Source organism: Charadrius vociferus, unplaced genomic scaffold, assembly GCF_000708025.1.
Source record: "Charadrius vociferus isolate BGI_N301 unplaced genomic scaffold, ASM70802v2 scaffold220, whole genome shotgun sequence".
Taxonomy (NCBI): Eukaryota; Metazoa; Chordata; class Aves; order Charadriiformes; family Charadriidae; genus Charadrius; species Charadrius vociferus.
In genome coordinates, this window is record NW_009646506.1 from 682,754 (window position 1) to 707,595 (window position 24,842).

General features: G+C 37.4%; 2 protein-coding genes across 2 annotated transcripts in view; one reads left to right on the forward strand and one right to left on the reverse strand.

Annotated features, from left to right (window-relative positions):
• RNF2 (ring finger protein 2) overlaps positions 1–2,214 on the forward strand; it is a 4,825-nt gene extending 2,611 nt beyond the window's left edge. Inside the window, exons 5-6 of the mRNA XM_009884364.1 lie at positions 988–1,159; positions 2,113–2,214. Coding sequence (XP_009882666.1) covers positions 988–1,159; positions 2,113–2,214 — 274 coding nt within the window. The remainder of the gene's footprint in view (positions 1–987; positions 1,160–2,112) is intronic.
• Positions 2,215–7,755: 5,541 nt separating this feature from the next.
• On the reverse strand, positions 7,756–24,628 carry TRMT1L (tRNA methyltransferase 1 homolog (S. cerevisiae)-like). The gene is made up of 15 exons (XM_009884375.1): positions 24,502–24,628; positions 23,219–23,329; positions 21,263–21,376; positions 20,114–20,178; positions 19,445–19,574; positions 16,947–17,070; positions 15,706–15,785; positions 14,256–14,502; positions 13,053–13,265; positions 11,420–11,610; positions 10,016–10,094; positions 9,094–9,260; positions 8,742–8,801; positions 8,194–8,320; positions 7,756–8,071 (listed from the first exon to the last, which is right to left on the reverse strand). The coding sequence occupies exons 4-15, from the start codon at positions 20,168–20,170 to the stop codon at positions 7,756–7,758; spliced, it is 1,791 nt and encodes a 596-aa protein (XP_009882677.1). The 5' UTR covers positions 20,171–20,178; positions 21,263–21,376; positions 23,219–23,329; positions 24,502–24,628.
• Positions 24,629–24,842: the final 214 nt, after the last annotated feature.

Genomic DNA, 24,842 nt, shown 5'->3' on the forward strand with positions numbered 1-24,842 from the left:
GTACATGGTATTGCTCAACTATTATCAAGCATACAGTAACAGTCTGTTTTAAGCCTTTGATCACAAGCAAAGATGTTTTTAAGGGTTTCTGGCATTGCAGTTGACAGTGGGTAATAGGATGATGGTATAATATCAGCCCCTTTCTACTTATTGTAAGATTCTTTGGGAATAAACAAACCTTGCGTGTCAGCGTTTTTCCAAGCAGCTTTGTGTCAGCGGGATTTGTAGGCTGGAAGCTTTTCCTGGCATTTTTTTCATGATCCAGTCCAAGCACAGACTGCAAATTTTGGATCACAGCAATGAGCAGTCTCCTGGAGTTTCCTCAAATCTCTTCCTGGCTTTCTCTTCTGATGAAGCATTCCTCTGTAGTGCCTATAAATATATTGTAAGTTTCAGCCAGCTTTTTTCTTTGGTTTGGAATTGCAGGGGAGTTCTGGGGTTTGTTCTGAACGGCGAAGAGAAAGCTAAGCTTCTGGGAGAGGCCTCTGCAGCATTTATGTCAATCTCTAATTCTTGGGTGAAGAATTAAAGTGAGAACAGACAGTGAGACAATAAGGAAAGTAACTTTATGAGGCGCAGTGTGTCGCGTGTGTAGCCCTTGCACCTTACAGTTTTCTGTCCAGACGCTTCAGACTGTATCTATGCTAAGAAGATTTCAGCAGTTGTGAGTAGTTCTCAAAACCCCTTGACAACCTATTATTAGGTTTTTCATTTTGAGCAGATGACAGGGCAATGCTGTCTTCTGTCTACGAAGAGCAGGAGGGCTTGTGGGGGAAGTGTCCTTACATCTTTTTGACATTTTGGAACAATATAATTTGGTAAGCTGTTTGCATGTCTTGGGTGAAAGCAATTAATATTTTTGTTTGTGAACTATCTTTTACAGGCCTTGTCACACTTGATGCTTAATATTTGGGGGTGTTCCAGATGTCTTTTTTCCAATACCTGCAACTCAAATGTCTTTGATTATCTTTGTGGTTGATGTTGCAGATACATCAAGACTTCAGGCAATGCCACTGTTGATCACTTGTCCAAGTACCTAGCTGTGAGATTGGCTTTGGAGGAGCTTCGTAGCAAAGGAGAATCAAACCAGATGAACCTTGACACGGCCAGTGAGAAGCAGTATACTATTTACATTGCTACTGCCAATGGGCAGTTCACTGTAAGTAGGACTTCGGTCTAAGAGTAAAACTGAGCATCAGTACATCTTTGATAGAGATTTGGTTAAAATCCACTCAGCTGGACTTGTCCTGAGTTGACTTAGGGATACAATTCATAGCACCAGGTTGTTTATTTAGAAGCAGATCAATTCCTTTGTGGAAAAATGTATACAGCAAAAGTTTGCTCAGTAGAAAAGGAGGTGTATAAATTACTTGGGAAGAATCCAGTGATGCCAGCAACTACTAGCTGACTTATGCCATAATTTTACAGTTAAAATTGAAGAGGAAAAATATTACTTCATCTAAGAATCTTGTTTCAAGAGCAGATAGCTGTAGCACCAGGAAACAGCTATTGTAAGGTGGTGTTTCTCCACTTGTACGTAGGCTTCTAATACTCACAGCTGTGAGTACGCTTAGAGAAGAATCTCTTCTCTCATTTGCTGAATTTAGAATTTACAGATACAACAACAAGGCAATATCACAATTAGATTGAAGTCTGAGCCCAGTCTTTCACTTGGGCATTTATCTGAATAAAATAAAGTCTTCCGGTTAAGAGACAGACAGATGCTTTGAAATAAGAATCTATTTCAAACAGCTTTCAAACATCACCACAGATTGTCTCTTAGACAAAAGCAGAGATGGTTCCGGTTTCAATACACATATACTACTCCCTCTGTTTACAGAGAGGAAAGAGGAAAACGGAAGTTCGCTGTATTTACAACTATATTCACCTTGCAAAAGTGTTTTTTGGTGCTGTTTTAGTTAGATCAGCAGGAGTTCAGAATAGCTAGCATGGTTGCTTTTTGATGCCGAGTGGTTAGCTAATAACTTGTTCCACATTATCAGTGACTACTTTAAATCACTGCATTCCTCTGATTTAAGTAGTCTGTTTCTACAGTGCTACCCGTGCAATCCACCAGATTTTTTTCATTTCTGTTTGGGTGTTCTCTTCTAGGTGCTGAATGGGTCATTTTCCTTGGAACTGGTCAGTGAGAAGTACTGGAAAGTGAACAAACCTATGGAACTGTACTATGCACCAACAAAGGAACATAAATAAGCTGTGCTGGAAAACTGAGATGGGACTCACTCTTTTTATAGCTATGACTTCTTTAATATTAAAAGAAGGCACCACCATTATCTTCATGGACAATACACATGATGCCTTCAGGCTCTCAGTATACTCATTAATATGATTAGACAGTATTCTGGGTTATATTTAATTTAATCTTTGTCTTGGGTTTTTGGTTTTTCCCTAGGAGACTAAATGACCTTCTCCAGTGCATTCCAGTGTTTGACATGCTTTTTTGTTTCTAATGCATGATAACTGAATGAGTGTTCCGGTTTGGAATGTCTTAATTTTGTCCAGGTAAATCTGGATTTCTAATACATTTGACACAGTTACAGTAGCCTCTGTGAAGTATTGAGCATTGGATGACTAAGTAAGTCTATTCAATAGTAACATACACCAAGGAATGTGTTAAATGTTGTAATTTGCTAATGGTTATCCATATAAAAGATGGGTAGAGAATTGATTTCTGATAGTATTGCAGCTAGAGGTCATCTGATGCCCTACAACAGATTTATTAGTCATTTTCTTATGAACAAATAGAGCTGTAGGGAGAAAACTGACACTTTAAAACCTTGCTGTTATACTTCAGTGCAAGGTGATTCAAGATTGGTTTGCTTTTCAATGGATTTCAGTCAAAAAAACCCCAAACAGCTCAAACACATAACTCTTCCCATGTAGAACATGCCAATCTTGATGCACACTGCAACTTCCTGTCTGACCCCGTGGCAGTGTTATCCTGTCCTCACAAGCTTAATTAAGGAAAATCTGGAAGTTTTACACCCCTACTCTGTTCCCTATAATAAGATTTTCATTGTGAATGTATTAGAATGTTCTCTAAAGAACTGTCCTGAAAACTCTTTTTTTTTTTTTTAAAGCAAATCCCAGAAATTCCAGCACATGGACATAATGCAACATCAAAATGCTTTGTGTTATGGAATTTGTCCCACCCAGCTGTGAGCTTATCCAGATGTCAGTTTGAGTAAGGAAGACTTCAACCATAAGCTGCTCAAAGATTTTTTTTTTTTAATTTATTTTTTTTTCCATAGCTTTAACAAATGTGGCTTAGCACTTTGGGAGACAATTTTAGTACTTGACAAAGTTTACCATTTAGTGTCTTAAATTTAGGTTCAAGTTTTAAAACTTGACAGTAGGCTGTTGTGTAAAGTCCAGTAGCTGCTGTTCATTTGCATGTTAAACTCCTCTTTCCTTGCTCTGGACCTTGCTGTCACTTAATGGAGGTTGCCTACCTATTAGCATTCTGTCTTAAGGGAAATGATGTTACCATGAGATTCTCTTTGCTGCAAGACTTGCTGATGAAGCCTTCACCCATTTGCATCTGAAGCTAGAAGCAAAAAATGTTGCTGATTGATGGGTGAGAAGTAATATACTTTAAACCATATGGTATTGCTCCTTCTTTGTCTTGCCTGTAGTGGACTGGTTTTGGCATGTGGTACAGAAGTATTCAGATGCTCGGGGATTCTCTTGGGAAGGAAGTACCTTTCCGTCGCTTCTATTTGTCAAGGCCTAGCACTTGTAAATGCATGCCCATCCTGACTGCTGTTTCAGAACAGCTTTATCCCAATGTGAAAACTGCACAGGCTTCTTTGAGTAACTTATTTTCTCTTACTGGAAAGACTTGTTTGGTTTTTTTCACAGGAAACAGAAGTTTTCAGGCCGCAGAATACAGAGGGGGCAGTTTTTAAGGAAATGTGTTATTTGTGACTTTCTGGTGAAATGTTGCATTGTATAGACTAGTAGTGCATGTCCACTAAATATAATCTTGGGGGGTGGGGGAGCAGGGATTATAAATGCTTTTTAAATTTATGGGTTAACTTCTAGACTAGTTGCAGCATACCTTCCCATTGTGATAGCTAAGGTAATGTCCAGTCCCTTAAGCAAGAGGTGTTTGTGAAGCTGAGCAGTCTGTCTAGGAGCTCTCTGTCACTTTGTCCCCAGTTCTTTAAAAAGTGTGGGAGAATGTGAAGCTTTTATTTTCATGTTGTAGTGAATTTACTGAATATTTATGTTCCTTAAATATTATCTATATAATGTAGTTGTTTGATTAAACCATTGATTGCACTGCGACTCTTTAGTGCTATAAACTATTTTATTTTCAAAATGACTTTACTCTTCCACCACTTAAAGCCATATTATTTTTAAAGTACATAATGTGTGTTAGGTACGGGTAAGCCTAATAGCTCTAGTATCCACCTAAAGTCACACAATAAAAGCAAAAATGTTATCAACAACCTATTGGGAATTCCAGTGCTGCTTCCTCTTACAATTCATAAAAGAAATAAATGTTTTATTGCTGCTGTGTTTGTGGTTGTCCAAAGGGGAGGGTGAGTAGGTGCAGGTGACTTCCACTGGTGGTGACTGGAGTTTAGTCTGGGCCTGAGCACAGTTATAGTCCAGTGAAACCAACTCAACTCCTGTACGTGTTACATGCCTTGACTGAGAAATACAGAGGCACATAGAAGACAGCAGCTCTTCCAGGCACCTGCCATAGGTCCTGCTGTTCTTATCAGATCCTGTAGCCTGAGAAAGGGGATGAAGGATCTTCATAGCACTCTAATTAAACCCAGCAACTCTGGTTGCATGTACTCGTATGTAAAGCAGCTTCAACAGAAAACAGCGTAGGATAACAACTGTAACAAATCATTTGACTTGAGGTACTTCATTAGAAGTGAAGTTCTGTTCCTTTCCTTGCTTTTACTTCTACAGTTATTACAACTTTTAACCAGAAGGATACACCTTAAGAGGGAATGTTTGCGTACGCTAAGGTTAGGGTTTCTTGAGATGCAGTGAACTTAACCTCTGAATGCAGAAGAATGTCACTTTTCTGCCTGTGCTCCTGCTGTATTGACAATGATTTTCAGAGCCTTCTTTGAACAGCTTTAACTCCATTAAAGCTTCCTTTAATCACAGGTAAAGACACCCAGAAGAGGTCATGTGTACCTACTCTCTGCTGTATACAGTGGGTAGGTGGACATGTCCCTCAGCTAAAAAGCATTAGAGGTGCTACTGTACTACCCATACTGGTAACCAGATCATACCCTAAAACTTAAATTTTCCACCATCCTCTGGTGTTTGTCCTCCAGCATGTTGATCAGCTGATAACCTAGTACTGACTTCAGTACCCTAATAGTTCCAGCAGTTCATCAGTTCTGCCCAAGCCACATGCAGTGCCTTTGTTGCATGTTGAAGATTGCATATTGCATGTCATTAGTGATAGTGGCACAGAGTGCCTGGCAAAGTACCACAGCGAGTATCAGCTTAGGCCTGGTGGTACAACATTGCCCAGCTCTAAGCATCTGAAGAGAAATCAGCACTAACCTTGCCACTAACACCTGCACTATCCTAACTTACTTACTACTGTAATACCCAACCATGGCAATACAGATTACGCAACTTGATCAAAACAGCTTTGGGTCATGCTGTGCTGTTGATGACTTGTTGAGACACAGCCATGCAGACTGCTGTGTTCCCCAGGCCCTGTTTCTATACAGTACAAGGACAACGTGCTACTCCTACCTTCTAATAGAATCAAGAAGTAACAAGAAGCCCTTAAACAGCAGCCTTGAACCAACACTAGTATTCTGTTAACTAATTATTGCAGGACTGATCCTACCTGATGAACAACTGAGACAACTATTGAACAGAAAGACAATTTTCATAGGCCTGAGTTACAAATACCCCTTTTGCTGGTCACTTACAACAGGCAAAACTCCTTGTCCCAGATTATCGTTGCTTCTGCCCCTCTGACAGAGGAAAAGAGCCTGAATTGTATGGACAAGCCTGACTTTCAGTTTCTCTGGCCCTTCTTGTGTGCAGCTGTGAACACCAAGGAAGAGTTGCTTTGATGTGAAAAAGATGCAAAATACTTTATGACTCCTCCTAAATAACAGAAGGTAATCAAAAACGTTTCCCACAACAGGCTTCAGTTAAACTTTCTTTTTCAGCCTACTTTATTGTAATTGGAACACTATTTCGCTCCAGTTAACCAACTTTATGACTGATCCTATCCCACTTATGTTAATACTGAAGTGAGGAGTGTGTTACCTGCAAAGCCTTTCACTAGTCTCTCCACTTAAAAAATAATTCCTGAGCTCAGAACAACTAGGGAACACTGTAACTTTTCTTTTTACATGCATTTATCTTTCCAATTTGATCTCAAGTTACCTTTAAAAAAGAACTATGAGCACTACAATTTTGAAGGAAACTTAAGTTTGTTGCTGTATCACTGCCGAAGTGCAATCCATTATCTCTTTAGTGGGCTCCTCTTTTTTTCATTAGGACAGAATGAAAATGACTTGTTACCAAAGCAGTCCTGAATTTAAAATGGTATACGAGGCAGTAACTTAATCCTGGCCTGACTTTTGCATAGTCAGGAGTGTATCAGCTGTGTTACTCTTGGTTTGCACTCAATGAGAGAGCAGCAATTAATACTCTTACTGTCCAGTTCCAGAGATGGATAAATAAGCATAATCATATTCTGCTCTTAGATAAACCTGGCATTGGGCCAGGCTGAACACCAAAGCTATGAAAAAAAAGGAGAACAACTAGTTCAATTGCAAGAGTTGTTCCCAATTCAAGTGAAACATATGGAGGTATCTGAGCAAAGTTTTGGGGAAAGAAAGGACAACGTCAAGCTTATTTGGCTGGAATTCTGCCATATATTTAAGGAAACCAGAACTGACTGCCAACACACAGTGTCTTTGCTCGTTCACAGAAGAGATCTTTTTAACAGCTAAGATTGTATTATTGACAAAGTCATAGCAAAACTTCACCTAGAACTTCAACTTGTGGTGTCTTGTCACTGTACCTTTTTGCAGTACACAACCAAATGTAATCTCTGAACAAACAACTACCTAGAGTGACTAACAATTCAGTGAAGTTTGGTTATAAACTGAAGTTTCAGTAACAGTCATGTAACCATTCCTTTCCGTTCTCGCGTGTCTTAGGTCTGTGCTTGTAGACAGAACTATGAAAACAGAACTGAATGCCAAATTACATGTGCAATCTGGAGTATAGAAGTGCACCGAGTCAGGACTTTCTGGCTTGCTTAAACTCAGATCAGATTTTATCCTGTGATATTTTACCTGAACATGACTTCCCTCTCAATTGTAACTAGTCAGGTTTCAGGAATGATTCATTTTAGGAATATTCCATTTCACATTAACCTCATGTTTGGAAATGCTTAAGACTTTTGGCCCCATCCACCCTGCTGGATTCTATGCTAGCAATAAGGCTTTAACAAAGACTCGGGAGCAGTCACAATGCCTCAGTGTGAAAGTGGATGTGAGCATAAAAGCAAGTAACTGTCTCAGAGACCTTCTCACAGTAACAGTACCTTGACCACACGCTGTGATCAGGGTAAATTCTGCTACATAATTCTAAAATGTCTTTTCAAATTAAAATAGCAGGCAACTCAAATTTTCAAAATCCAGTTTGGTAAGAAGTACTGGATTACTTGAACAGGGTGTGGTTTCAAGTCTGTAATATCCTGATCTTTGAAGATGATTTGCATTAATCCGCTGCACAGTGAGTAGCGTAATCTTCTGTGAACGTGGTGGCAGCGACTCCAGATTTATCATCTTCCAGAAACTCGACATCTTCTGCCTTGCCATCTGCAGCAGCTTGAACCTGTTCTCCTGCCTGGACATCTTCAGCTAGATGGACAGGGCCTTCTGCCTGTCCCCCCGTGTACGTGGGAGTGCTGTACTTCATAAGAATAGTCTTAAATTGTGCCAAGGGCGCATTTGTGCGAACTCCCATAGGATCAAAGTGGGTTCTACTTACTCTGTAGCCAGCTTCAGAGAGATAGTATAAGAACTTATTTAACCTAAAAAAAAAATAAAAAAGAATTCATTTAAAAAGAAGGTAATGCTAATAAGCCTGATTTAATACAAGTGTTGTATCAATTCTCATAATAATATAAGATTGGAACTTAAATGAAACTCTTACTTTGGCATGTTCATTCCTTTAATACTGTGTCTGTGGATATTGTAGTAAAATGCAGGGTGTTCAGCACTGTTCTCAGATTTTTGTCGCTTTGCTGTGTTTCGAATCACTTCCTCACTTTTTCTTTTTCCTGGACCACAAAAAATGCCAGTGAAACTAGTGAATATTCAGTAAGAGCACAGAAAATGCCAAAAGACAGTACACAGAAAAAAAGGCACGTAGCAACTAGATCTCTGTGTCTGCTTTTATAAGCTAGTATTTTACAGAGTTAAAATCGAGCCTGAATTTAATTAACGTGCCATTTTCAATATTAACAAATGAAGTTAAGTAGGCTTCATGGAGTATTTAACATTCTGCTTTTACCAGTAAATATGATGCTGGATGAAGATAAAGTAAAATCAGTATTCAGTGGGGAAAAACCTCCTGAGTACTGGTATTGTTAAATAAATAAAAAACCACCAACAACACATGAACACTAGGTTGGCTTAGCCATCACTTAAACTATAGTTTAATTTGAAACTGCTACAGCTACACCAAAATTATCTACTTACCATGTACCAAGGAGGATTCTGCAGAAGTATTTGGTGTTTTAATATATACGCCACATTCTTCTAGAATACAATTAAAAGTCAAAATTAGTTCTACTGTTAGACAGTAAAATGGCAAAATGCCTCGGTTAAGCAGAAAGAAATAATACCACATTCTGGCCTAAAGAAGGAAATTAGCAAGAAGCATACATATGGGTAACTTTTATATACAACTCAGTAACTTGAATTTAGAGGGAATATTCAAAATATGATTTCACGTAATAAGTAGAACAGCGTTCCCATGCAGAAAGCCATTTTTGGCACACTGATACCACAAAGCCAGTTCTTTTTGTGAACAGTCTGCCATTTTTCTTACCCTGTTTGTTCTCTTCATAAGGACTATGGGTAGAAAAATGTTTTAAAGTTGTGCACTCTGCTTCGCAAACTAATGTCTTCAGAAGTGGCTGAGCTTCATCCAAACCATACTGGACAGCCTCAAACAGCATTCTTCTGAGGAATCCAGTGTTAAACAGTGCTCCTGACCTACGAAATGCAAGACAAGTGAAAAGTTAAGACTTCTTAGTGAAAGCAAAAAAGTTGCTCTAAAGATCTCCTGCCCAAATTGATCAGCAATTACATTACACTGAAGTGCTGCATCAGGCTGTGTTCTTAAATTAGTCATTATGAAGTGCATTGTTTGCAATGACCATAATATTGGTCTCGTTAAAAAAAAAAAAAAAAACCTCAGGATCTCAATGGTAATTTTATTTCTGCCCTACTATATTGAAGAAATCATTTAAACCCCACAAGAAAGGCACTGTCAATTATCAACCATTTGTAATACTGCTTTGAAATGGTTAAAAGACTTAAAAAGATTTATTCTTGTTTCTCACAAGAGAAAATTCTAAGTATTAATTATCAAGTACTGTACTATTATTTACTGCCGTCAGCACAGGCAAGGATTTACTAAATAAATTCTCTACAAGTATAGAATAATAAAATCTTGCTTAACATTTGGCAACTAGAGGAACACACAGCCAGGTTCCGTGCAGGATGTATTGTCTAAGTTGCACTGCATGTGGAAATTTAAAGCAAGTTTGTTATTGTTTATTAACTGGTTTGAACACAAATTCAAATCAATTAAATGTTTCCTGAATTCCTCTCAATTGCTGCACCTCCTTTTGTAGTGCTAAAATATCCAGCAAACTTGCATTTTTATTATATGACTGAACAGCTGACCTCCAGAGGTCCTTCCACCCTAACTTATCCTCTGATTCTATATTGTGTTCTGGACTTACCAGAGAGGACCAAGAACTACTGCTGTCTTCCCAGGCATACTGCCATGACAATCACAAGGCAGCTGCTGGTAAGGGTTTTCTACAATAGAAAAACAGGATTTAAGTCGCTTTTAAATATTCAGCAATGCCTACTTTACTGGAGAGAGATGACATAGATAGGAAGTAGTAGCTTACTTCAGTGCAGGTATTTGGAAGGGCAAGCAACAGCAGAAGTGTGACACCATTCTCACTTCTGCCAAGCAGTGCTTATGAGAATTTAGTGATTGATGACTTGATCTTTAATCATTATTAAAACATCGAAGAAAAAAAAAAAAGCAGCCATACAACTTCCTATGTTTCTTGGCAGATTTCAAGTAACAAGGAAATTATTAGCCTTCCTACTTAGTAACTGTCCAGGTTAACAGTAAATACCAACAACAAAAACTTCAAACATCAGCCAATTACATCTACCAAATACAGCCCACCTACAAGTTTTCTAAGTTGTAGTCAGCTTGCTTGCAAGTAAGGCATGAGGTAAACAATTCATCTTTATTACAACACTGTACTTATCAGTTACTCATTTCTGTTCTTAAAACTTCATCAAGCTTTTAAAAATCTTTTTAATAACAAGCTCATGGCATGCTCTTACACCTGCCTTTGAGCAGGGCAGTCAAAACCACCACCAGTTAGTAGTTAGATATGCAAGAACCCCTAACTCTGAAACAAGATTTTTCCATTTATATTCATCCAGAAAACTACAATCTGGCTAGTAGCTACCTCTTAGCTTAATTTTTGTTTCCTACATCTGCTAACTCATGTATAGAGACAGCCCCCAGTCGACTTATAACCTAGAGGCTGCCTTCATTTACCACTAAGTGTTAGACGCATTACAGGAATGCTGCATGCCTTTCTACCACACCTGCCGAGATATTTCCACCAGGCATTTACAGATATTGCCCAAGGTCAGGCAGAATACACCCTCATCTGAGGGGAAAGTGACACTGTTTAATTCCCTACATTTTAAGGTAACCGAAAGGAGCAGTAGAAAAGCAATCTGACACCAAAATCTATCAAGCTGCCACTGTACAGAGGAAATGAACAGTAGCCAAGACTGTCCCACTCTTCACGCCCTTTACTGAAAGGACAGATCCATGGGCATATCAGGCATCCCAAAAGCTACAGCTAGTTGGAATACGTCCTGTCTGGAAACAGCAAAATCCATGCAGACAACTAATCTAACCCAGTACTATAAAGCAGATACTGTAGTATTAGAAATACCTTCTCCTTCATATAATACACTCATCACCAAATTAAATGGAATTATTACTTTACTAAAAGGATGTAAATATAAACAAGGCCTAAACAAGCACAAAAGGGAGAGACAGGAATTGGATCTTCTAGAAAGTGCAAGTAAAAGCCATTTACCTTCTACCATATTACCCTCTTTCTGAAAAATTCTCTCTTCGCACCACTGGCAATGGATGAGGTATCTTATTTTCTTTGCTGAATCATCCGCAGGAGATGGTCCCCTTAAAACTCTGACCACCACTAGAACAAAATGTTCTAGAGCTACTGCGAGTAAAACTTCAATGCCTTTGTTACAGCGAGCTGCAGCTCTATGAAGGAAAAACAAACACAAAACCAAACGGTACTGAATTCAGCAGATTGACATGGACACTTGAACCTGCCAAAAGATTCTCGAGCTCATCCACCTTCTAGAAAGAGATACTAAAGATCTGAGAAACTGATCAAGAGAAAGCATTATTAAGTGCCTGGTTTTGTTTACTTGGTGTAAGGTTAAGCAAATCCTGTTTTACTTCCATGTATCACATCTAGAAATATTAGTCTGCCATCTGCATTATCTTTCTATCCAAATACCTACCTATTGCCAGGATATTGTAACAAAAAATATAAACACACTAAATGAAAATCCAAGAAAGCAGACACGTAGAGGGACACACCTGATGGTAAATCATCGAATGTTAATTAAGTAAGAAGGTAGGTGAGCAGTTCCTGAATAGGTAAGCATTGAGGAGGAAGAAGAAATCTTTAGGGGAGTTGGAACATGTAACCCAAAACACAATTAAAACTTTGCTTGAGCAGCATATCTGTATCCAAGAATATTCTACAGGGAACAACTTCACTTATATAGGGAGATGAAGTCTAAACATGCACAGGTCAGCATTTGCACTCTGGCATTTTGAAGACCACTGTGCACTTTATTTCCTCCCCACCTTTCCTGAGCAGTTGTCCCATCCTCTTGCCTGTATCTTTTTTTTTTTTTTTCTTCCTCAGTTAGGGACCAGGTTTTATGTCTTCATTTCTTTAATAGACTGAATTTACTGAGAATATCTATATGCAAATGACAATTTTACGAGTTGGTAATTAAATAAATCTTAACTTCAAGCAGAAGGATCTGAAGCGAATATCAGTTTCCATTAATACAAGCCTAACTGTAATGCTTAGCTAGAAGCCATTCAAGCAGCTTAATTAATATTTTAAAGTCTCATGCACCACTAAAATGACAAAAAATTGACAAAGGAATAAAACAGTTTGCAGATAGGCAAGTCAGGGTATTACTTGGTGAAACACTGGCACAGGACGCCCCGAGATGTGGTAGATGCCCCATCCGTGGAAACATTCAAGGTCAGGTTGAACAGGGCTCTGAGCAACCTGATCTAGTTGGAAATGTCCCTGCTTATTGCAGGGAGGTTGGACTAGATGACCTTTAAAGGTCCCTTCCAACCAAAACTATTTTATGATTCTCCTTTTTACTTTACCATCCCTCTCCACCACGAAAAAAACCCTCCCCACCATCCCAAACCCCTACCCTATTTATGCATTTTCACCTTGCCCAGTCTTTAAGTTTAAAATTTACATTAACCCATAGCAACACAAAAAATAAGAAACATTAATTTTGCATTAAGAAGTCTGGGTTTTAGAATTAAGGAATTCTGGAAACTATGAACACGCTACAGCAGAAGTCTCAAGTTTTGCATCACTAATACTTTTCTAATAAATTTCTACCAGAATTTGAGCTAATTTGTTGTAACAGTACCTTGTCACAGCAGCAATTACTATTCTGGCTGCCAGTTCCTTATAGTACTCTGTTCTGACAATGTTACATCCATAATGACGCAGGGCAACGTGTTGAGCCTTTGCATACAGAGAACTGATGTCTGTGGACGTCAATGACACAATTCCAAGATTTCTCACATTTCTAAAGGCAGAATCCAGATAATTCACAGAAGTTCCGAAGGGGTCCAAATGGCTGAAAAGAAAAGAAGTCCCACTAAATATCTATAGAAGCTCAAGAGTTTAGCTTTAATCTCAGGAAAACACAATTTGATAAGCTTTACCTATGGTCATATTTAAAACAAAACGAGAAAAAGGGACTAAAATTTACAGCACACTTCTCATTAATTACTCTGGAATACTTCAGTATCAAATTGCAAGAGCCAGGGCAGCACTACGCTGGAGAAAACCACATTGCCACAAAGCCAGCAAGTAGGTTTTTGGTGGGGTTTTTGGGTTTTTTTGTGTTTTTTTTTTTTTTTTTGCATCCTGACCCACCGATTAATTCAAGTTATAAGAACATTGGCCTGATGCTTACCTTTAGCCTTAAAACAAAGGGAAACTTCTAAAACCAAAAATATCTTCAAATGTATTAATTACAGTTTATGTACTAAATAATTAGCCTGATTTTCAGCCTGAATACCTTTGGCCTAATTAGCTGAGATCTACATGTTAATCAATACCAAAAAAATCCAATTGCTTGTTTTGATGTCTGTATAGGTTTTGAGTGCATGTATCTATAAACCCAAATTGGAAGAATCAGCCTACTTTCATTGAAATTGAATATGCTGCAAAAAGGATTAAAACAAGAGATGCACTAAAGTCCTACACAATGACATGCAAAGGTGTGAATTTTAAACTAATTAGAAGTTTTAAGGAAAAAAAAAGGATTAATTTGATATTTATTAAGCAGAAGTTATACAAAAAATACTTTGGCTTAAAATTTTCATGTACATTTAGAGTCCATTCTGGATGTCAGAAGGGCTTTTCCCAGCAATTTCTAAAACATTTAAGATTAATGTTCTCCTCCCATACCACTTCTGGGACAACAGAATTACATTTAAAATACTGTGTAACCATTGGTTGCTTCTTTTGTTCCAGCTTCCCTAAATAATCATACACTGGGAGATGGAGTGTGCCATTACCAAACCACAGAAAATTATTAACAGAAACATTCAACACTTACATAAAATCAAATGATCTCAAATGCATTATAACATTGGCATCCATTTTTGTCACCTCTATGGTGTCAGTATTTTCTTCTCCATCTCCCATAGCTTCATCATTGTCTTCTTCCTTAGTGTTGAGTTTCACCTTCATTTTGTTTAAATGGCAGTTTTCCTGAATCATTGTCACAGAATTTTCATTACAATCATTAATCGTAACTTTCACAGAACTTCTGAGATGCTTTGCCCATTGTAATCCCATTATACCTAAGGAAAGACAGAATTGTAACTCCATGACAGAATAAGGAGTTGGCTTCTGGGTCGCTGAACTTGTTAAGAAAAAAATTCATCCTTTTAAATGTTTAAAATACAGAAGTGTGTGTGATGCAAATTTTGCCATGTTCCTGCAAAAATCTGTTGGTGACCTTCTGCCTCAGCACAGAGTGACAATGGAGTCTGTAATGGGACAGTCTATTTGTCACCTTCTTATATGATAATTGGGGTTATAGACCAAAAGGCTTGTGATTTTTGCAGCAAGCTGGACCCACAATCTGCAGAAAAGCCCCTTGGCTTGTTTAACACTCCAGAGTAAGAGACAGACTCCTGTGACAGCCCAATAGTAAACCACAAACACGAGAATAGGTACAGTGAACATTTTTAGGCTGCCTCCAAACATTTAGTGCTGACTCCCGATTTCAGCTGAAAAAAATACAAGCACTACTTAGCAACAACTAAAACAATGTGTTATCAACATTGTTCCGATACTAAATCCAAAACACAGTAGCTACTAGGAAAAAAATTATTCCAGCTGAAACCAGGACACTGACATCGGTAGTTAAGGCTAAGATTACATTGCAGAAGTGCAGGGCACAATGCACGTATGAAATCTGGCCTAGTATAGAATGGTGATAAATTCATTATCAGGAATTTTTATGCAAAATTCTGAGCACTTACTGCTGTTCTCAACTATGACCTTAAGCTGGTTGATAATGAGGCAGCAATCCAGGTCTCTTCAGATTTTTGTTCCAGATGGTTAATAGACACTAATATAACTACTTTACATTTAGCTCATGTTCAGAAATTTTGTAATCCATTACGAGGCGATTCTGATAAAGAAGCTTTGATTCATCACCATTTTTTAAACCACAGGTTGATTTTACAGCCAAATTCCACAGCCACAAGAGATTTGTGACCTTGGATGCAAGTTAGGAAGATGCCATGGACAGTAAGGCAACTGATTTTAAGGAGACCACTAAACTTTGATTTAATATTATTTACAGTCTTTTTAAAAGGCCTAATACCGGCTCTTGATGGCTGTTTTTTTTGTACGCAAGCTAATCACTGCCTGCCTAAGGAAGAAAATTATTGGAAACCTCACATTATTTTTGAATACACGATACCAGTTACAACTGATTTCTGCAGCTTCATACTATTGGATATTAGACAAAAGATTAAAGAAATTGACTTTACCAGTGGCACCAAAAGCATCCAGACATTCTATTGGTTTGCGTTCCTCAGCTAGAACGGCTAGTGCGCAGAATATCAATTGCCTTGGAAATAAAAAAGAATAGTCATAGTAAGTAAGTTGAGAAAATATTTTTCATTCCTTTTCCTTATTTATTTGCCTTGAACATAATACTAGAACATTTAAGCTAAACCCTACCTTTTACACAGAAGAATGATAAATCAAAAACCTCAACTACCCTTGAAAGTTTAATTCTACAGCAGGATATTCATAAGGTAAGATCTATGAATCAACTTAACAGCTACGCAAACACTGGAAAAAGTGGCTAGCATTCGAAAGTAGATAGTGTTTTTCTTACTTTCCCGGCACAATCCAATACTACCCTACTAATGGCTCTGTATTTAAAAACACGTCAGAAATTACTGTAGAGCAATGGAATTCCACTGTGTTGAGGAACAGGCCTTGTTTTTTTGACATAGCCATAACCTGAGTTGCAATGGCCTTCTTCAGAGGTGTGCCTTAGCTTTCACGGATGTATCTGAGCTAACTTCAAATCTGGAAGCTCAAATATTAAAAGCACTGTGAACACGAGGGGTCAGCACAGGCTGAAGCTCAGTCCCATGCGCACCTTTCAGTTGTGCTACAGACACTATTTATGACTCTCCTTAAAAAAAAGAAAATGTTTCTTCCTTCACCTTTTTTAATGCAAATAAAGAGAAGACACTTGAGAGAATCTGAGTCCCAAGAGAAAAAGGCCTAAAATATTAAAACTGTAAATTATAGATACACTGCTGTTCGGTTAGAGGAGAGAGAGCAGTGACTATCCATAGTATCTTGTGGAAATTCACAGAAAAACACTTTAAGCGTATACAGTGAAGTTAGTTTGCAAGTGTGCTCTTCTTTTCAAATCCTGTTCTTTTCCATAAACTACTCATTACATAAAAATACTTAATTGCTTCACAAATGACAGTATTTCCCACATTGTGTTCCTGGGTTTAAATATTATTTCTCTAGAGTCTTCTGATGGAAAACTTTCACAAATTAACAGAAATTATCCAAGCAGATAAATTAAAAGCACTTCCAAACAGAATTCTTATACCAGGAACTGTATCTTATTACTCACCAATGCCATTTGCCCACCCTTTGAGCAAAAGTTTCACAGGGTTAGCCTTACAAAACACACAAGCATTTTTCACTACAAACTCACCACTCCTCTGGTGCATCCCCAAACTCCCCGTTTGCTTACCTGTTGAGTTTCATTTTAGGATTGAAATAGGAATCTGTTTTCTGAGGTGTGGAATAGTTGGGAAGAACCTGCACATCTGTGGCCGACTCTTTCAGCACTTCATGAGAAGACTTGGGAGCAATAACTAAAAGAAAGTAATTGCGGTGGAAGGTAAGAGTTTTTGAGAATTGAAATTAATATTAGCACATTTGGTAAAATGAATCGAAAATCTGCTCTCATATAGCAAGAAGTCTGGATTATGCAGTAATCCAACTGGCACACATGTATCAGTTAACTAGTATGTGGAGAGAAAAAAAGGGAACGATTTATCTTCTAGTCCCAAAAGTGGCAGATAAGAATCAAGCTCTACCACAATTTTCTTCCCATAAAGCACAAGATTTGTTTCTCAGTTGGGCTCCTACGTATCCACTGAAATTAAAGAAAGCAAGCCCCTGAGCCTGAGGCTTAGCACACTTGTTTTGCATGTTCAAACATAATACATTGCTAATTAATTAAAACCCTATTAACATAGTCCTGAATGTGTATCAGTGAACTGCAAAAATCCCTCAAAATCCTTGATCTAATCTCTGTAAGTTATCAAACAGCTTCATGAAATGTGTGTAGACAGCACAAGCATAGGGTAATTTCAGCACTTAAGCTTTGTATAAAATAGTCCATGGGAAAACAAGCTTTCTGATTTGACAGCTGTAAACACATGCTGTTTCCTCTGAGTGTTTATCCCCAGTCTAACAGTAGCAAAATTTACCCAGGAATGACCAGGAAAAAATTTTGAGCTGTCAACTAGATACTTCAGCACTCAGCCTGCCTATGGCTCAGTGCTTTCAAATACACAGATTGTATCACTGTGAGCTGTTCTAACATTTGCTCCTTGTTCACAGCCCCAAAGTGTTGATGAAGTGCCTCCAAAGCACAAAATATTGGACCTCTGGATTTCTCCTCTCCCCATGAGAAAAATAAACCACATACATTTTGTTGAAAAACGACAAATGGGTCATTCTTTACTGACAGCTCTGAAGGGAACGATACAGAGATTAATATATTTCACATCACAGTCTCTGTTTAAGTTAAATGTATGGAATATATACCACTATCACTTCTTAGACTTGCCAACCAATCCCTAGACACTAAACTACTCCTACAATGCATATTGGCAACAGAAAGAAGTGTGACTTTCATAGCTCCCAGTCTCATCTTCATTATACTTGTCCTGGTTTCAGCTGGTTAATTATCTTCTTAGTATTGTTTTGGATTTAGTACAAGAATAATTTGATAACACATATTGTTTTAGTTGTTGCTAAGTGATGCTTATATTAAGTCAAGGACTTTTTCAGCTTCCCATAGAAGTTGAGAGGGAGCACAGACAGGGCAAGCTGGCCAAAGGAATATTCCATACCGCAGATGTCATGCTCAGTATATAAATGGGCATTGGCCAAGGTGGGGGAGGAATCTACAATCGCTGCTTGGGACAGGCTGGGCAATCAAATCATATCACCTGATCATCAGGTGGCAAGAGCAACTTGTGATGTATCGCTGTATTTTGTATATTCTTTTACCATTATTGTTATTATTCTCTTCCATTACAATTCTATTAAACCATCTTTACCTCAACCCACAATCTTCCCCCCATTCCCGTCCCCATCCCTTTTTTCCCTACCCTACTGGGCGTGGGGTGGGGAGTGAGCCAGCAGCTGCATGGTCCTAGCTGCTGGCTGGGGTTAAACTACAACAATATTGTATTTAAATAAAATCCATACGTCTACACAGAGATGGTGAGAAAAAATCAGACCAATTTTCAACAATAACAGTCCGGGCTGTAGCAAAAAAGACTTAATTTTCACACACCAGCTCATCAATAATGTGCTTTTGACTTGACAGCTGTAGAGAACTTACAAAAATAAAGAATTGGCATTCCAATCATTTAAAATGCTTCCAATCTAGTTTATACAAGTTTAGGAAAAAAAAAAAAAAAAATCTAATTCTGGAGAAAGTCAGACAGAGTTGTTATTTACCAAAGAACTACGGACAGCTCTGTCATGACTCTCCAGAAACAAAAAAAAGTAATCTTGTTTTGTGAATCCATGCTGATGCAGTTTGGATAAAAAGCAAAGGATTTTTATATTGCAGCTTTATTTAAGACTGATTTACAAACACACACAGCCAAATACACAGGCATTAAATTCTCTATACAGATTTTGTTTCATGGAATCCACGTCTTCCATTCTTTTGGAGACAGAAACCTACATTTACATTTAACTAATTGTGAACTGAATATTATTTAACAGTAAGAGCAGAGTAGCTGGTCAATGCAGAGACTAAATCACAGCACCGCTACACCTTTGAGGAAAAAAAGAAAGTCTGACAGATTAAGGGCAGATTTCTCATTAGTAAAGCTAAATCTGTTTTGGAATTTTTCTCATGTCTCTCACCCACATATCATAGTTATTCCATGTGCTAGATAGTATAAAAATATTGAATGTTTTATAGAAGTAAGAACCTACCTGTAATAAACCTTGACTCAGTTTCTCCTTTATTCACATGACGATTAATATGACCTATCATGTCAGTTCTTCGTGTGATAGTTGCTGAACAGATGATACAATGGTAATGGGCACCCATCTTTGAAAATGTCTGTAGAATACAGTGTGTGTAGTTTCAGAATACATAAACACGTTTTAAGTAGAACTATACCTAAATACAGGCACATGAAGAAGTCATCTGTTACCTCTAGTGCACACAAAATATTTTTAATCTATAACCAGAGAGACTGTAAATAATCATACCTGCAGAGCCAGCACAGCGCAGCTGTCCTGCCTCAGCACCACAACCAATTAAACTCTGCCAATACTCCATATACTCAGCACACAAAGAAGGAACTGAGAAGCATCCATTTCCCAGCCTAATGAATCCTTTCTCTCTTCCACACAGAGCTGCTGTTTACTCCAAACCATGACAGTGTTTTATCCACCAAAATAAAGAGAGATACAACTACATTCAACTACCCAAAGGTAGTATATCACATACTTATATACTGGACTGATAAGCTTTTGTTATCCCACACTGGATAGCAAGACATATTTTGAGACTAAGTAGATCACAAAGGTTGCCCTAAATCACCCATTTCCCTCTACTTTGCAGGGTAACACATTTCTGCGATTCAGCATTTTTACCTGGTCTCCAACGAGGTTTGGTTTTACTGGACGACAAGGTAAGTGGCAGATGCACATTCTGTACCCTGGAAAACAAATTCTTGTCACATCACAGTACAGTAAATAAACAGAATGCATATGTCCTATTCCACAAACTCCGATTCAAAATGTTTTAGGGGATAGTCTCATTTAAGAATCCCAAATATTGCCACAAGAGAACAGTACCAATTATGTGATAAACTCACCTTCCACACAGAGAAATTTATCATCTAATTATACTTTATAAATTTTTGAAATCTGAAAAAAAAAATACATACAGGCAATTCATTTTAATCCTACAAAGCTATAGTGAGTGTTCAGGTAGATGTAGTATATAACTCTGTGGTATATATGTGGTATATAACTCTGAAAAGCACTTGTGAGTATTTTACATAAGTACCTGGCTAACAGACTTGAGTAAACACACCTACAAAACATATGCTCTACAGTTTAAAGAAAAAAAAACAAACTCAAACAACAAAAAAGACATCTGCTAGTGCATGCAAAACCAGAACTCCAGTCAGATCATTTTTAACTTTAATCTTGTCAATCTTCTGATTCATCGTTTTATTTCCTGCAAACTCATACACCTAGTTCTTCAAAAACACATACTGCTCACTTACTTTTCCTTCCTAAACTTTCTGTAGGGATTTTAATGCATCTTACATGTAGATCACAGAGTTTATAAAAAACAGATAAAGCTACTAAATACTGATACTAAATAAATACTTTAAGTATTTATCTGAAAGCATGGAATCTTCATGATGAGCCAAAAATGACCACACGTGCGTGTGTGTCTGCTTATTAACAATATAACCAAAACTCTTTTTACACCAATTTTCATTATATACGTATTTTAAATTTTATAGTGATTTACATGACATGCCAAGAAATTTTTTTTTATGAGAAAATGCACAACTGTAACTTTTTTGGCATGTGGAATACAGAGCTATTGTACATTTATATTTTGCATCCCAGGTCAAAATTCATTAAGACATAATATGGTTCTAATTCAGAGCTGGTACCAAGATGCTGAAGTCAAGGGGAAATAAAAAAGATTAAACACAGAACAATGTCCTACATGTCCACAATTTCTTCTAGTATTTACTACTCAAATATGATTGCAATTACCTTCAAATTCAACAGAAACTTTCCAGTGCAAATTCTGAAGGTGACGATGGAGTTTATGACTATAGCAAGCTTTGAATTTCTCCTCAGGACACAATGGACAGCGTTTCTTTTCATCTGAAAATACAAATAAAGAAATAGTATGAGAAACATATGAAATGCATTTACCACTGATGGTAATAGGGATGCATGCTGAGAGAAAAGAGACTGAAGGTATTGCAAGAGATTAATTCCCCAGGGTATATTCTATTTCAAGCAACTACAAACATTAAATTTATGGATTGCCTCTTTCTACTCCATCGAATACAGCCAAGAACCACTATCACTTTAAAAATCATTAACTTCTACAACTTCCAGGTTTGTTTTCTAGTACTTTTTACTCCAGCAAAATGAGGCTAATGCAACTTCTGAAGAGTATTGCAGAATAGCAGAATTTTATAGATGAAGTCTAGAGACTTGCCATGTTTAAAAAAAAAACCACCCAACTCAAGAGGTTAGAACAAGAATCTGTATCCCCCTCCAAATCTTTTAGATAAAACAAGCACCTTGTATCTTTTTAAGCTGAAAAAAAGATAATGTACTTTATGTTAAAAAAAAAACTTTTCTGCTTGGAAATCTTGCATAAGGGACAAAAAAGCAAAGGCAAGATTGTCTGACATCAAAGGTGCTGAAGCACTTGAAGTACTAACCAAAATAAAAACTAGCTATTGGGAGACGTATATTGTAGAGCTGTATGTAGGAATTATGTAACAGAGCATGCATACATCTGCTGCTGAGTCCTAAGAGTGTTGAATGTCAACCTCTCATGCAGAATTTAGCAAAAAAGCTTGTATGTGTTTGCATAGCACAGGATAGATACTGGAATACACCACACAACATGGGGGTCTATAATAGTAATTACTTATCTTAGGCTTGCACAACAGCAAAATTCCTTTTTTATTACTTTTTTATGAGTGGATTAATGTATCCATGCAGAGTCCCCTGCCACTGAAGCCAACAGAGGCAGTCTACAGCTCATCATATAAATCACCAGTGTTCTCTGATGTTGATCAGCCTCTTTTACTGACTGATCAAATACATGAGGTGATGGTAATAAATACAAATCAGTCCATTAACACAAGTGGCAGAAGAAAAAATAATTACTACTGAGAATAGGCAAGGGAATAATGAGTTTCTTATCACTACCATGGATTTACATATAACTTGGCTCAGCAACAGCTACAAGTACCAGACTTATGAGATACTTATGATCTATCTCCTCATCAAAAAGGGAACAAACTCTCCATGTAAGTTTTTGGCATATTTGCTAGTAAAATTAATCAGACATGGAGGTAAGCTATTATTTCCATCAGTGGCCACTCTAAAAGATCATTAAGAAGCAAGAGACATAGGATACAGAGCCTATGTGGACCCTGATGATAATTTTTTTTGATCTGTGAATAAAAAAATAGTTTCAGTTGCGAGGGCTGCCACTGCCAGCACTAAATACATATGTGTAATCAGAGGAAAACTAAAGGTTGCAATAAAAACACTTTGCAGTCTTAAAGCAATCCTCCAACATACATCTGGATCAGAAATGAATACAGGGGGAAAAAAAACCCACTACATCCAAAACGGAATACATATTTAAATGGATATTTAAACACTGCAAAGACAGCAATTAGCTTCCCTGTTATCATGGCACCTGAAGTAAAATAAAAATGAGACTAAGCTACTGATGTATAGCTAGAATTAACAATTTGGTGATCCGTGCACATATTAGGTAACATTAGAAATGCTACAATGCAGAGGAAAAAGATGGGAAGGAATCATTAAGGCCCTAAATGTACTGAAGGAAGTACAACATTTGATAAGCAAGAGAACAAACCATAAAGCTATTTTTTTTTACAAAACCCCCAGCCTTCAAGCATAAATATATGTAGTGGGTTAAAAATAAAGACTAAGAAAAATTGTAAATACCTGTAACATGAAGAACTGTGTTCTGGGATACTGCCACGGTAAACTCACCTTCTTTCAGGTCAGCTAGTTTCTCTAGATCAGCAAGATGTCTTTGAATTGAAATATGTTTCTCTAAAAAGCAGAGATATTTAGAAGTTAAACATTCTTAGTTTAAAGATTATTTTTAGTTTACTGCTATTTTTCTATGCATCATTTCAAATCTAACACTATTAGAGAATGACTATAGTACCAATTGTACTAGGAATACTTGCTTGTATCCCTTAACTTCCATGGTAGAAGGAATGACTGCAAAATTCATCCCCAGAATGGTTCTTTAATAAGATCCATATGTTTCCATATATTTCTACTTTCTTTTTAATGCTGACACACATCAAATTTCTCAAATTGGAAAGACTTTCATTTGAAAAAAAACAGGCTGAAAAGATCACATCACATTCCATTCACTCCTGATTCTACTGGTCGGCATTGTTAGTGAATGCAAATCATGCACAAAGCAGTATAAAAACAACCTATGAACTGTCTGTCAAAACTAAAATATCAGCTAGAAGCAGACTAATTGTAAGTAACAAATACTAACTGCAGAGCCAGGATATATTAAATTCTGACACTCTTCCCCCCCTCCCTCCCCTTAGGAGACTGTTTAACCTTTAAACTTTACCTCCTGATTTTTCAACGTATCAGTCAATAGGAACAGTGGAGAATTTGCTAAAACCAAGAGAATTAGCTTATCCTATATATCAGCTTTATTGGTTTCATCACACAGAACATCCCAGTTTACAGTAATACTGATTCTGTAGCAACTATAAACCTTTATAATGTTTTTACAAGATTAGTCTTCAGGTTTTCTTATGTGAAGCAAAGATAGTGATTAATCAATGTGCTCAAGATACAGAGGTGAGATTTTAAGCTAGGGTTAAAAACAATTCCTAGCATTTTCTGCACTAAAATAGATTTTCTTTCCTCTCTGTGGTCTTTTGCATCAGAGCCTGATGTAGCTCATACCTCATCTACCCCGACTTCTGTCACTGTGTACGTGCTAATTTCCACAGTGATTTCTGGAAATGTTGGTAAGGGGGGAAAAAAGCATCTAATTTGAAAGATATTTCCAATGCCATTGGAAAATATTTTATTCAGATGCATGGGAAGAAGTATCCGTACCTCTCAGATGTAAGGAAAAAGAGATTTCACACATTCCCTTTACCTTCCTTCACCACTATTTCTACCTTTTCTCTTCCTTTCCTCAAGCACACAACATAAATAATCTTAACAGTTTTTTAGCAAACCTCTTGGATAATCAGATGATGCATCCAAAATGTTGCTATCGGATTCCCTTGTGGATTCTTCCTCAGTTCCTTTTTCTTCAGTTTCCAATTCGGATCCAGTAACTTTCACATCCAGGTTGTTGCTTTTCACTTTTCCAGAGGCAACCACACCATCTAAAGAAAATCAAACAAAAACCACTAAAAGTGTTGTTGATGTAATGGAGTTGTACAAATATGTTCATTTGTTTCCATTTATTTGGTGCTTCTAACAGGCAAAAATGACTACAAGTGTGAAGGAGAAAAAAAAAAACCAAACAAAACCAGCATGTTGGAGAATAATATGAGATTAATTATCACTCATC